This window comes from Siphateles boraxobius, unplaced genomic scaffold, assembly GCF_051911475.1.
Source record: "Siphateles boraxobius isolate OS27281-9 unplaced genomic scaffold, OSU_SipBor_1 8, whole genome shotgun sequence".
Lineage (NCBI taxonomy): Eukaryota > Metazoa > Chordata > Actinopteri > Cypriniformes > Leuciscidae > Siphateles > Siphateles boraxobius.
In genome coordinates, this window is record NW_027509208.1 from 34,394,104 (window position 1) to 34,407,418 (window position 13,315).

The window sequence follows — 13,315 nt, forward strand, 5'->3', positions numbered from 1 at the left end:
TTCTTGTACTGCACATTCATTGCCATCTTTCCTTCATTTTTCCCTCAAATTATTTCCTTGAACAATTCAAATAATTGCATGAATAGAAATGTGGTAATTGTCTAAATCCAAGTCTTTCCAACTTTTACAGTGATGTTTACCTTAATTCAAACCCATAAGATTTTTGTTCTTTTTTTTAACAAATATTTTTAATGAAACCTGCACTTCACAGCAGAGACACGTGAAGCAAGAGCTGAAGGACGACGTTCTTCACGTTTGAAGGACGACTTTTATTTGATAAAAGAGTCTGAAGTATCAATCAGAGACAAAAGGACTGGAGGAAATCGAGTGACAGAAAAATCTTGACCATGTTCATCATTAAAAAATGTGTGCATCAAATATAATACAGTAGACTAAATAATGTTAAGACAAGGTCAAGGAAAATTAGATTTTTCATTCTATGACCCTTGTCTGTGAGTCTATTAAGGCTGTTTTGAGCTTTTACCTAGACCTCAAATTATAGTAAATGCATGAGAAAGCAAAGCAACCGCAATTTAGCAAGAATCATGAGGCAAACAGAGAGAACCGAGTGTTATAGTCTATATATAAAAAACACTTAGAGCGGTTGTACTGATGTATAATCAGCGAAGCCGCTCTGATCTCTGTGGAGAGTCAAGAAAAAACATTGATCTCTGCAGAGGAAAAGACACAAGAAGAAATGAAAGACGTGGAAGAGGAAGAGAGAGAGAGGGAGGGAGAGAGAGAGAGAGAGAGAGAGAGAGAGAGAGAGAGAGAGGGAGGGAGATCAAAGCTGCATTGGGCCGGTTTATCAAATGCCACCGTATGTAAATGAAGCTGTCAAGAGCACAAAACACACAGACATGATCAAGGCTTTTTAATCTTCATGAAAATGAAGGTGCTCATCTAAATAACTGAAGACACACAGTCTTTAGAGAAAAACAACAGTGTGTTGTGACGAACAGAAACATGTGAGACGCTGAGAAACACCAGACCGTCAGACTCACAAACCACAGCTTGATACTGGATGATAAATCATTTCAAAATCTCATTTGTGTTTCATCTGATCTGTGCTCTTCAGCTCAATGTCAGGATGACCTGAATGCTGGTTTCCACTTAAACATGTCCAAGTGTTTGCTTCTGCCGAGAGGCTGCAAGTAATCATACGGACAAGCGGCATGGAAAAACTCAATTCTGAACTAACTGAACAGATAAGCGGTTATTCTCTGAAAAAGTCTTCTACTGTTAGTATTTCTGGTCATTTTTGGAACGCAAGCCTCTGGTCTCCATTCCCTCACAAGAGCACTGCTCAACATTTGTGTTTTACACAATAATAAAATCACACCAGTTCAGAATAAAGTAATTTATGAACTTTATTCTAATTCTGTTAGTGTGTTTGTCTTTGTTGATGTAATTTGTTCTTCTGATAACAACACAAAGCACACAGAAAAAGCAGCAGATCTTGAGTTCAGAGGTCAGTCGGTGAAGCATTAACCAGCAGCTGTAAATCCCTCTAAATCATCACGGGTTTCAGCTTTACCTCAAAGCCCAAAGTCCTGATCCCGAGCCGGAGCTGAGGATGTCCTCTCCGGCGGCGTTCCTAAACGAGGTCCCGGGATGGTTTCTGTGGACGGGGATCTTCTTACCTGTGTCGGCACTGCTGCTGCTGATCATCGCTTACCTGAGCTGGAAGATACGCGAGAGTAAGAGCCGCCAATCAAACATCTGCAGACATATATACCGTAACATTCAAAAGTTTGGGGTCAGTAAGATGTTTTCAATCTTTCTGAAAGAGTCTCTTCTGCTCACCAAGACTGCGTTTATTTGATCAAAAATACAGTAAAAACAGTGAAATGTTATTACACTTTAAAATATCTGTTTATTATGTTAAACTGTAATTTATTCCTGTGTTCAAAGCTGAATTTTCTCCAGTTCTCCATAATTAGTCCAGTCTTCAGTGTCACATGATCCTTCAGAAATCATCATAACGATGATTTGATGCTAAAGAAACATTCATGATTATTATCAATGTTGAAAATAACAGTTGTGCTGCTTCATATTTTTATGGAAACCGCCATATATTTGTATTTTTCAGGATTCGTTGATGAATAGAAAGTTCAAAAGAACAGCAATTATTTGAAACAGAATCTTCTGTATCCATTAAATGAGGGGGTAACACTTTACAATAAGGTTTAATTAGTTAACATTAGTTAATGTATTGTCTAACATGAACTAACCATTAGCAATACATTTGTCACTGTATTTGTTCATCTTCATTAACATTAGTTAAATACAGTTCATGTTAGTTCACAGTGCATTAACTAATGTTAAGAAATTCAACGTTTGATTTTAATAATGTATTACTAAATGTTGAAATTAACTAACTAAGATTAATAAATGCTGTATGCCTGCAGTTAATTATTAGTTCATGTTAACTAAAGCAACCTTATAGTAAAGTGCTACCAATGCGTCCTTGAAGAATAAAAAGTATTAATTTCTTTAAAAAAAAAAAAATCTTACTGACCCCAAACTTTTGAATGCATACATATTATAAAGAGCCAAACAGGAAATATTTAAACCGAAATTGGAATATAGTTATAAGTCAGAATATATAAATGTAAATCATGATTTACATTTATATATTCAGATTTCTACATATTCAGACTCGTACAGATTGAGGGGGGATTTACATTTACAAATTCAGGTTTATATATTCCCATCTTAACTCACAAGCTTACTGTCAATAACCATGAATAATGAGTTGTGTGTTTAAAGCAACATTTTTTTTCTATTTGAAACATCAAAAATGATTTTACTAAAATGTAATCTATCTTGCAATGCAGTAATACGATGTGTCTTAGTTACAGTGTACATTTAAAGAGAAATATAACAACGTACTATAGAGTTCAGCTTAGGGTTATTAAAATGGTATTATGCCTAATTTACAGTTAGTTCTATGTAACGTAACAAAACACTGTAAAATAAAGTGTTACCAATTTTGGACACACACACACACACACACACACACACACACACACACACACACACACACACACACACACACACACACACACACAATCAACTCTATACTGTATCTTTCTAACAAAGTGAAACCATTTTTTTTTCTTCCCTCGATCAAAGACAAAACCTCATGTTTTCTCATCCCTCTAATTTGTAATTAAAAATGAAAAACTAAATAATATGTGACAGCACAGATGTGAATAATAAAGTTAAAAACACCCGACAAGCAAATATCCTCATTGTTTGGATGACCATGCATTAGAGATGCTGTTTGATGGCTTTTTGATCACGCTCCTGATCAATGAAAGAGTGTGTGTGAAGCGATCCAGTCTGCTGGAAGAGTTACCATCAACCTCTGCTGAACCATCGCAGAATATAGCCGATTACTTGATTTTATAGGGGTTTTGGTATGGCAAGCCGTTTTAGCTTAAATTGTTCCCAGCGTTACTTGTCGTAATTCCATTTTTACTAGTAAGAATTTAATTAGAGCTCTACAATTCAAATCTTACTAGTAAAAAACGAATTACAGATATGTGACCCTGGATGACAAAACCAGTCATATGGGTCATTTTATTGAAATTGAGATCTATACATCATATGAAAGCTGAATAAATAAGCTTTCTATTGATGTATGGTTTGTTAGGATAGGACAATATTTGGCCGAGATACAACTATTTGAAAATCTGGAATCTGAGGGTGCAAACAAATCGAAACAATGAGAAAATTGCCTTTAAAGTTGTCCATTTATGTTCGCGATTGTGCTGCATTCACTCACAAAAATAAATGTTTTATACATTTACGGTAGGAAATTTACAAAATATCTTCATGGAACATGATCTTTACTTAATATCCTAATGATTTTTGGCATAAAAGAAAAATTGATAATTTTGACTCATACAATGTATGGCTATTCCCACAAATATACCCGTGCTACTTAAGACTGGTTATGTGATCCAATGTCACATATGTATAATTGCAGAGCTCTGTAATTGAAATTCTTACTTGTTAAAATGCAATTACGACGAGTAACGCTGGGTACAATTTAGGCTAAAACAGCTTGCCATATTTTGGACACTTTATTTCAGCTGGCCTGGCTGGTTTTAACTGGTCAAGCTGGGAGACCAGCTAAAACCCGCCAACTAGCCTAGGCTGGTTCAAGCGTATAGTTTGCGAAGTTTAATAAAACAGACACATTTACCGTGCCGATGAGAAGCTGCAGGTTTCTGGAGGTCTTCTGTGAAGCATGTTCAGATGAAGGACTTCGACAGCTCATGTGTTTGTGTTGATTGTGTCTTCCAGCAGAGGAAGAACTGGCCATGACCACAGACCCGAGAGAAACAGCGTCTCAGCTCAGGCACAGCAGGCCTCGCTACAGACACCCGACACACACACACACACACACCTGTGCTGAGAGAACATGATCAGAGGCACAGCTGGGATCCAGGACACAGAGTTTTAACACACAATGGCTGATCTCTCTCTCGTCTGTCCAAAGTAATCAATCTCTCGATATGTTTGTTCGTCTTATGTAAACTCATAGAAACACTATTGTGGATCTTGCTATATGAGCAAATGTGCACTCAAAAACAGCAAACAATCGACCTGGCGTGTGGAAAAGCTTCAGTTCAGTGTGATGGAGTTTCTGTAGAGCACAAAACAGACATCTTTACCCTTCAGATAACAAGAGGGTTATCAGTACTGACCAGAAACTGCTGTGTGAAGCCACATAGGAGGACAGATCTTCAGATCCTCTCCATATCATTAACAGAACTGTATCTACTTAATAATGAGTGCTGTTTGTGACAAGGTACACTCACTTGCCTATTGAGGTATACATGAATGAATAGGTGAAAGTTCAACATCACACACTGTTTGGACACTGTATTCAGCACAATGCCTAGGAAAAACCTTAAAGACACTGTTATGTGAACTTTAAACCTAGGATAACCCTCAGCCCAGAGGGGGGCACTGTAGAACCTCATACCACAACAGCCAATCACAGCAAGGAACACTGCTCACTGGTGGTGGTGGAGGAGAGATCCCCTCCAATGTGATTGTAAAGCGCTTTGGGTGTACAGTAGTACATATGAAAGCACTATATAAATGCCTTATTTCTTCGCGTGTGAATGGGGATTATCTTGACAATGGTGTCGTCTGTACGCGGAAAACTCAAAGGAAAAACTTCTCTGTTTTAAGCATATTGTCGTGTAAATGTACCTTAAGTAGTAGTCACAGTTAATGTTGTAACAAGAATCTAAACTGTTGAAGTGCTGAAGAAGGGGATTTTTTTTAAACAACACGACTAAGCAGGAGCCGCTGGTTTACCACGAGCTTCTGCAACTCCTCTCCTCAGGGATCCTCCGTCTGCGTGTCCCAGATCTCCAGGATCTTCAGTCCTCTGCGTTTCCCAGATCTTCAGTCCTCTGCGTTTCCCAGATCTCCAGGATCTTCAAACCTCTGCGTGTCCCAGATCTCCAGGATCTTCTGCAGACTTCAGGATCTTCAGTCCTCTGCGTTTCCCAGATCTTCAGTCCTCTGCGTGTCCCAGATTTCCAGGATCTTCTGCAGACTTCAGGATCTTCAGTCCTCTGCGTTTCCCAGATCTTCAGTCCTAAGCGTGTCCCAGATTTCCAGGATCTTCTGTAGACTTCAGGATCTTCAGTCCTCTGCGTTTCCCAGATCTCCAGGATCTTCAAACCTCTGCGTGTCCCAGATCTCCAGGATCTTCTGCAGACTTCAGGATCTTCAGTCCTCTGCGTTTCCCAGATCTTCAGTCCTAAGCGTGTCCCAAATTTCCAGGATCTTCTGCAGACTTCAGGATCTTCAGTCCTCTGCGTGTCCCAGATCTTCAGTATCTCCAGTCCTAAGCGCGTCCCAGATTTCCAGGATCTTCTGCAGACTTCAGGATCTTCAGTCCTCTGCGTTTCCCAGATCTTCAGTCCTCTGCGTTTCCCAGATCTCCAGGATCTTCAAACCTCTGCGTGTCCCAGATCTCCAGGATCTTCTGCAGACTTCAGGACCTTCAGTCCACTGCGTGTCCCAGATCTTCAGTCCTCTGCGTGTCCCAGATCTCCAGGATCTTCAAACCTCTGCGTGTCCTAGATCTCCAGGATCTTCAGTCCACTGCGTGTCCCAGATCTTCAGTCCTCTGCGTGTCCCAGATCTCCAGGATCTTCAAACCTCTGCGTGTCCTAGATCTCCAGGATCTTCAGTCCTCTGCGTTTCCCAGATCTTCAGTCCTCAGCGTTTCCCAGATCTCCAGGATCTTCTGCAGACTTCAGGATCTTCAGTCCTCTGCGTGTCCCAGATCTGCAGACAAAAACCGTCTCAGCTCTTCATGTTCACGGCTGTCACACAGACTTCCAGTGGAAGACCTCAGTTTCTCCACCAAACCTCTTCCCAGAGACCTTGGCATCAGTGTATTGTCAGTTTATGTTTTTTTAATTTGAAGTAGATTAATTTAATATTAAGAATATCAACAAAAGTGAATATTGCATAGCTGATATTGGTTAATAAATATTCATTCAGTATATTGTTGAGTTCAGAATAAGGGTTACCTTATTAGTGCAGAGAAACAACGGTTTATCTTTTCAGAAGATAAAGTGGTAACTGTCATTGTAACATCCAACTCAATCACATGCATATCAATCTCACGTACTTAACTGCTTTAACCACTCATGGTGTTCATTTAGTAGTTAGTTCCTCTTGTCTATCTTTTGTTAATAAAATCCCTTTTATTACACTTTGAGTTGATAATACAGTAAGAGGCTCTACAAGGTAACGATATCTCACCAATCCTTCAGATCAGATGACCAATTTATATAGTTCTTATTTATTCAACAACCTTTTGATTGCTCTTTATGGTCCAGGTGAAATTGCTCAACACCACACTCATTCACCTTACATAACATGACCTCAGAATATTAATCTGGTACATGTTGTGAGAAGGTTAGAATATATTTATTGTCCACCAGGGTGAAAAATGTGTCTTTGGAAACTAAATACTGAGCTCCTATGCAGTTTGGATTGATTTGAGTAATTTCCAGATCTGGATAAGAAAAAAAATAAAATCCTGCAGCAGTATGCAGAAACTCAAGGTGGCATATAATGATGACTATCAATACTTGCAAAAGTATCAAAATAACCTCATTGACCGAAACGTTTCTGTCCCATGACCTTCATCAGCCATTCCAATATGCCAATAAAGTAATTTTGATACTTTGGCAAATAATTGATAGTGTGCAGGATGATTTTGTTGGTTCTTTCTCCTACGCACCGACCCATTGCCTGCAGGTGTGCGAGGGGAACTGTTAATTGATAAGAACGGAAAAATATCTGTGCTTCTAGACTATTGCTGCTATGAGTCTGTTTTCAAATGCAAAAGTGTATGAATAGGTGGTGCCCGATTGTGCAAAACAAACCACATACGTGGTGCCCGAGGCAAACTTAAACAAAACCTTACAATTGGTTGTAGTTTTCTTTTTCCACTATAGAAGTTTACCCAAAAGGGTCAATCCAACATATATTATCGTGAATCCACACTTGTACATGCGAACAAGTAGAAAAGCCAGAACAAAGACTGATAAAGACAAAAAACAAGCGTAAACATTAGTACAGTAGCAAACACAAAGTGGAAAGATTAGATGGCGACTTTCCTGAGAATAGAAACCCAATTTGCTTGTTTTGTTAGTTAAAGAAATTATTGTGTAGACAGCTCTCTAAAACTCACTAGTGTCAGTATCACTTACAGAAAACTCAGAGACGATTGTGCTGATACACGTGGAAAGATGGCAATGCTATTGGTATTTAAAAAACACAAAGAACAGCAATGCTAATGCTAAAGAGCTACTGACATTATCAAACAAACCAATCACAGAAGATCAACTGGACAGAGCAGGATTATTAGAGAATAAACAAACTTTATTTTGAAGTGTGTTACACAATGGGTTGGGTGGGGCATAAAAACATGACAGATCCAAAGCTGCTTAAAAAAAAGAACAAGAGTCAATTCCACAATGAACTGCTATACACAGGGTCCATGAGGCAGACGAGCGAGCGAGCGAGAGAGAGAGCGAGAGAGAGAGAGAGAGAGACAGAGAGAGAGAGAGAGAGAGAGAGAGAGAGACAGAGAGAGAGAGAGAGAGAGAGAGAGAACAGGCCTCTCTCGACATTAGCGCTGGCAGTTTGGTCGCGTTTGATCATTTCATCAAAAGTATCGGAAAGAGATTAAAAAGATTTAAAACGGCAAACAGGCCGACTTCCTCAAAATCATTAGATTTAAAAACAAAAAAAACAACAGGGTTCTACAAATATATATGAATATTGGTGCCAGGAAAGGGCTGGAAATCCCAAACTTTCCTAAGAGCTGCCTAGGTTTGAAGTTTTCTGGAGTTTGTAAGGTTTCGTCTTGGTGCTCAGAGAGGTAGAAGGCGTTCCTCCCCTCGGTGGAATGTGTGTATTTGTGTGTGTGTGTGTGTGTGTGTGAGTGTGTGTGTGCTTGACTGCATAGAGGAAAGATTAGCACTGCCGTCCACCAATGAGAAATCACACAGTGCCACTGTCATGTGCTGCTGGTCCCTTATAAAACACATCATGGAAACCAATCAATCAATCAATCTTTAGCCTCGCCCCATCACCCCCCACCCCCTAAAGGTTCAGTATCACCTTCATATGCTCAGGCTCCTACTATTATTATTATTATTATTACACTGTACTCCTCCACGAAGTGATTCTCCTCCAAATCCAGACTAGGAATGTGAATTACTAATTAACAATAAAAATAACAGAAATCTAGCCTTCGTAGATGGTAAAGCCAATCTTTTGAGGGAAAGAGATAAAACAAACACTAAAAAAATAAAATGCTACAGATGTTAGCTAAGTGGTTCTGAATGATAGATGATGAAGCTGTTTCTGTACAGGATCAGAGCTGCTCTCCTCCACAGATGACCTCTGACCCCTGGAGGAACGTGCTGGACTTCAGCTCTGGGGAAGAGCAAACACAGTTATTACACACTCATGAGATCACACTAATTCCTCCATATTCACCACACTATTACACTGCGCCATGTCAGGTGAGTCGTTGAGGAATACAGATCACATTTCAATTAAAATGGCAAAAAAGGCACTATTCCTGACCTGAATCTCACTTGTGCACAATATTTAAATTTTCACAATCAAATCGTGAAAAATTTTCAACATTTCCCTGGCACATCTTACCCCGAAGCTCCTGACACGCTTCCCATTAGTTTCATAATGGCTTCTGTGGTTCTACACACTGATAATTGTTTTAGTGCTGGATTAATCTGGACTCATTTGACCTGCCATTATTTACTTCACTGATTGTAGTGTTTCACTAATTATGCACTTATTTTATTACTTGATACTGCCTGAGATTTTAAGCTATCCAATATTTTAATGACACATTCGTAGGATCACGATTCTATGATGTCGATAATAATAATTATTAATAGTGGTATGCTTCAACTTTAATTATAAAAATGAAGACAGAAGTACACTACTGTGGTAAATTACTATTGCAATGTAAAATAAAAAATATTTGTAAAGAGTATATGATAATTATAATAATGAAACGCACTGTGCGCTGCACTCTGAAACACGCAGCGCATCAGAATATAGATATTTAACGAAACCGCAGCCTTTGATGTGATAATCTCGCTAAGCTATATCCTGATTATTGTGCAGCCCCATTTATTGAGTTTAAATTATATACTCATTTCCTTTTCCATCAAATCACTAACCTCCATTTTGGAAACCTTGCAGTGAAAGAGGAGACTTTTCTGAATACACGAAATCCCGCAGTTTGCTAGATTAAGGTGATGACACATCTAAAGGTCCTGCGCACTGAATCTGATGCTTAATGAATCGGTTGCGATAAAATTCACAAAACAATATAAAATGGAGTCTTCAAGCAGTGAGGATGATTGTTTTCCTTTCTCTTCTTAAAAAGAGAAATAGAAAGAGGAATATTGTGTCCATCCAATCCTGAGATTGGGTAGAGAGGAAGGAGAGTTCGCTGTGGGATTATCCCGAGCGATTCAAAGTTAACTTCAGGATGTCAGAGGCTCAGTTTGATGCTTTGCTAGTGATACTGGAGCCACATTAAAAGACCACCACCAATTTCCGTGAACCAATTGATCCTGAACAGCTCTGGATTTGGCGTTCACTTGTATGGATGCTCTTAATTGTCAGAACACATCTCAAAATGCTTGCTGCTGATGCGGAAAACGAAGAAAATTTAACCTGATACAAATTTTTTTTATGCCGGACGAAAGTTTCGGAGGCAGTGTGTAAACATGATTGAGGTCGTATTTATTTTATTAACGTGTGCAAGGAGCTTTACTCCCTCTATCTTCTTGAACTACTGCACTAGAACAGTGTGCGAACAGCTTCTTTAAAAACTGATGATCATTCAGCTGTTGTCAAAAAAGTGGCGGGAGCGTTCTGAGTGTTTCTGCGGAGGGGGATGCTAACACACGCCAATCCTCCACTGCAGATGAAGCTACATACAGTCAAGAAGCTTGACGTGCTGTTAAACGATCTGAGTTAAAACCAGACAGAGTGTAGTCTCTGAGCGGTGGCAGAGCTGTGATATTTCTAATCCCAGTCGCCCACTATTGACACATGCGGAGGGAAGCGTATCAGGACACGCTTTCATCTCTCAGACGCGCTTCGTTCACAGAAGTTTATCGTGTCTTCAGGGCAGAGGTCACCTGGAGACAGGACAGCAGAGCTTATACGGCAGCTTCCCCAAAACCCAACTAATCTAAAGGGCTTAAAAACTGTTTCCATTCAAAGCTGCAAATAGAAAAATTGGAATATCGCATAAAACAGTTGCGGATAAGGCAGCATTTCAATCTCACGTGTTGAGATAAAAATCATCACTTCCTGGGAAATTGGCGCAAAATATAATTTCTGTCATGACAGCTCTCGGGAGATTGGTATGCTAATGGATATGGCAATGTTAATGTATTTGGTCTTGGTGGAATAGATCTGCTACACAAATACAGTGCCGATACATTCACAGACATTATTGTGAGCCTTTAAGACACGCTGCTGCACATGTACCAGACATGATTGAACCCCGTAGCAGATCTATAAAGGTGGAGCTGGGGAAAAGGGAGGGCTTCTGAAAGAGCACTGCACTGCTAACAGCAACACACTGGTATTTGTTTGAATGTTGAGCCGCAGCTTATTGGCCACTGATGCAACAACAACAACCTATCAGCTGTGCCATGTACACAGTCTGTTTTGTCTGAAGTGAACGTAAACAGTTAGGCAGGAAAAGTGTGCACAGTATCAGTATATTAGATCTGTGCGAGGGTTCCTGCACACTTTTTAAAGTCAAATTTAAGGCTTTTTAAGACCTTTTTAAGACGTGAAGAAATCAAAATTAAGACCGTACATTAGGGGTGTGCAATATTGACAAAAATATATCTCGATATTTTAAACGTTTTGTTGATAATAATTAGATGATATTTTACTGATTGTGTTTTTGTGCTGGTGCCATGGCTGGTTTAGGCCTGTTGCTGACAGCAGACTCACGAAGATATTCATATTTTTCATATTCTATGCAGTGGTCAGTTCACAGCAGTGACAGAAATGATTAATTAACGTGCAATATTTGCCACCTTAAAATGATTTCCAGGGCCTTTTCACCTATATATGGACATTTTTTCTAAACTTATTTAGAGTTCTGCATCACCTTTTATGTCAAATACTAACATTCAAATTATTCAAATTAAATTATACAGTAATTATACTTATTTATGCAATAATACTTAATTACACAATAATTATACAGTACCACCGTTACCAGTCAAATTAAATCATTCAATCAAAATCCATCTTTGCAGTGCAGAGGTGACAGAAGCGGCATCAGAAGAGGCATTAATATTTACACTCCATTTACAATTGCATAAATAAAGCTATGAGATAGTTTTAAAAAAAATCCATATTCAATATTTAAATATGAAATGATTTCTAATTTTAACGTTTTAATTAAAGGGTACTTTAAATATGAAACTAAAACCGCCAGTAGGCGGCAGCAAGTCACCGTCTTAATACCGTAAGCGAATTGAGGGAGTCATTCATTCAATCAACCGATTTTTTCAAACGGCTGATTCATTCGGGAAAGAAACAAGTGATTGTTCATTGAATCGTTAAAATGACTCGTTTAAAACGTGGATTTCAGTCAAGAAATCATCGGTGTCTGTTGCATTAGACTCTGCTGCGGTTTCATTTTGAAATTCTCGTCAGCGAAATAAAGGAAAAACAAACAATATTGACAATATGGTGTCTAAAAAGTAACTCACAATGTTAATTTATTTTTAATTTAACTATTGTATAACAAAATATCACACTTGTGCACGGGAAAACGGCACTCTTACTGATGTGATATTCTAATATAAGAACATAATATAAATATAAGACAAAAACTAATTTGGGGACACATCACGCAGTGAAAGCACGAGAGACAAATGCGATGTCAGCTCACAGTGCCTTGTACATCGTTAAAACAATGATTACAATATCATAGTAGACAATACACATCACACACCCCAACGCACAAAGAATGAACTTACTACTGAACTAACATTTGCCAACTTTCTTTTTCTCTCCTCTCTCGCGTGCAGGAGACAGACGTTATTCTGCCGGCCGCGAATGTGATGCGAATTGTCACGTGAACAAGCAAATCCACAAAGATAGAATAATAAAAAATAATACTACGCTAATTAGATAGTTTTAATTTGGAAAACATTTAGATATGTCTAAGTCGAAGTGTCATCTAAAATTTAAGACCTTTCATAAGTAAAAATAAGACTTTATAAGACTTTTTATGGCCTTAAATTTTAAAAATCTAATTTAAGACTTTTTAAGGATCCGCGGGAACCCTGTGTGCACAAGCTCTTAAAGTGACAGCAGTCTAATATTCCTGCTGGTGTGTGTTTTTGATGTTTAACAAAAGAAAAAAATTACTCGCTGCTCTTGATTGAATAAGTTTTCTAACTTTGATAAGGATTAATCTGTTTAATTTATACAGTGAACATTATGCAGTGTTATTTTACATTTGATTACTTAATATCAGTACCTGAAAATTATTGTTAGACCTACCTGAAAAACCTGATTATTTCATTTGCATCTTTGTTCTATTGTATTTATTTGTGCTATTATTCCTTGTAATTTAATTTTGTTCTTAATGTATTACTTAGCTTTAAGAAGGTTTTAAATTTATATTAGGCTAGTAGCTTTAGCTGTGGTATCGATTTTTTTTACTGGT

At 38.4% G+C, this 13,315-nt stretch overlaps 2 protein-coding genes across 24 annotated transcripts in view; one reads left to right on the top strand and one right to left on the bottom strand.

Moving 5' to 3' along the window:
* The first annotated feature begins 1,478 nt into the window (after positions 1–1,478).
* smlr1 (small leucine rich protein 1) lies at positions 1,479–4,663 on the top strand. Its single transcript, XM_077220372.1, has 2 exons — positions 1,479–1,700; positions 4,318–4,663. The coding sequence occupies exons 1-2, from the start codon at positions 1,577–1,579 to the stop codon at positions 4,437–4,439; spliced, it is 246 nt and encodes an 81-aa protein (XP_077076487.1). The 5' UTR covers positions 1,479–1,576; the 3' UTR covers positions 4,440–4,663.
* A 3,257-nt stretch (positions 4,664–7,920) lies between these two features.
* The window catches only part of LOC143729204 (protein 4.1-like), a 122,811-nt gene continuing 117,416 nt past the window's right edge, over positions 7,921–13,315 (bottom strand). For all 23 annotated transcript variants that reach the window (XM_077220349.1, XM_077220350.1, XM_077220351.1 and 20 more), the window contains one exon: positions 7,921–9,000. The gene's annotated coding sequence lies outside the window, so the exon portion shown is untranslated. The remainder of the gene's footprint in view (positions 9,001–13,315) is intronic.

What these genes read in the sequence shown, in the direction of transcription:
- smlr1 (XM_077220372.1), top strand. Translation starts at nt 1,577, where the DNA reads ATGTCCTCTCCGGCGGCGTTCCTAAACGAGGTCCCGGGATGGTTTCTG. An exon ending in GAGCTGGAAGATACGCGAGA is followed by an intron (nt 1,701 to 4,317) that starts GTAAGAGCCGCC and finishes TGTGTCTTCCAG; the next exon opens with CAGAGGAAGAACTGGCCATG.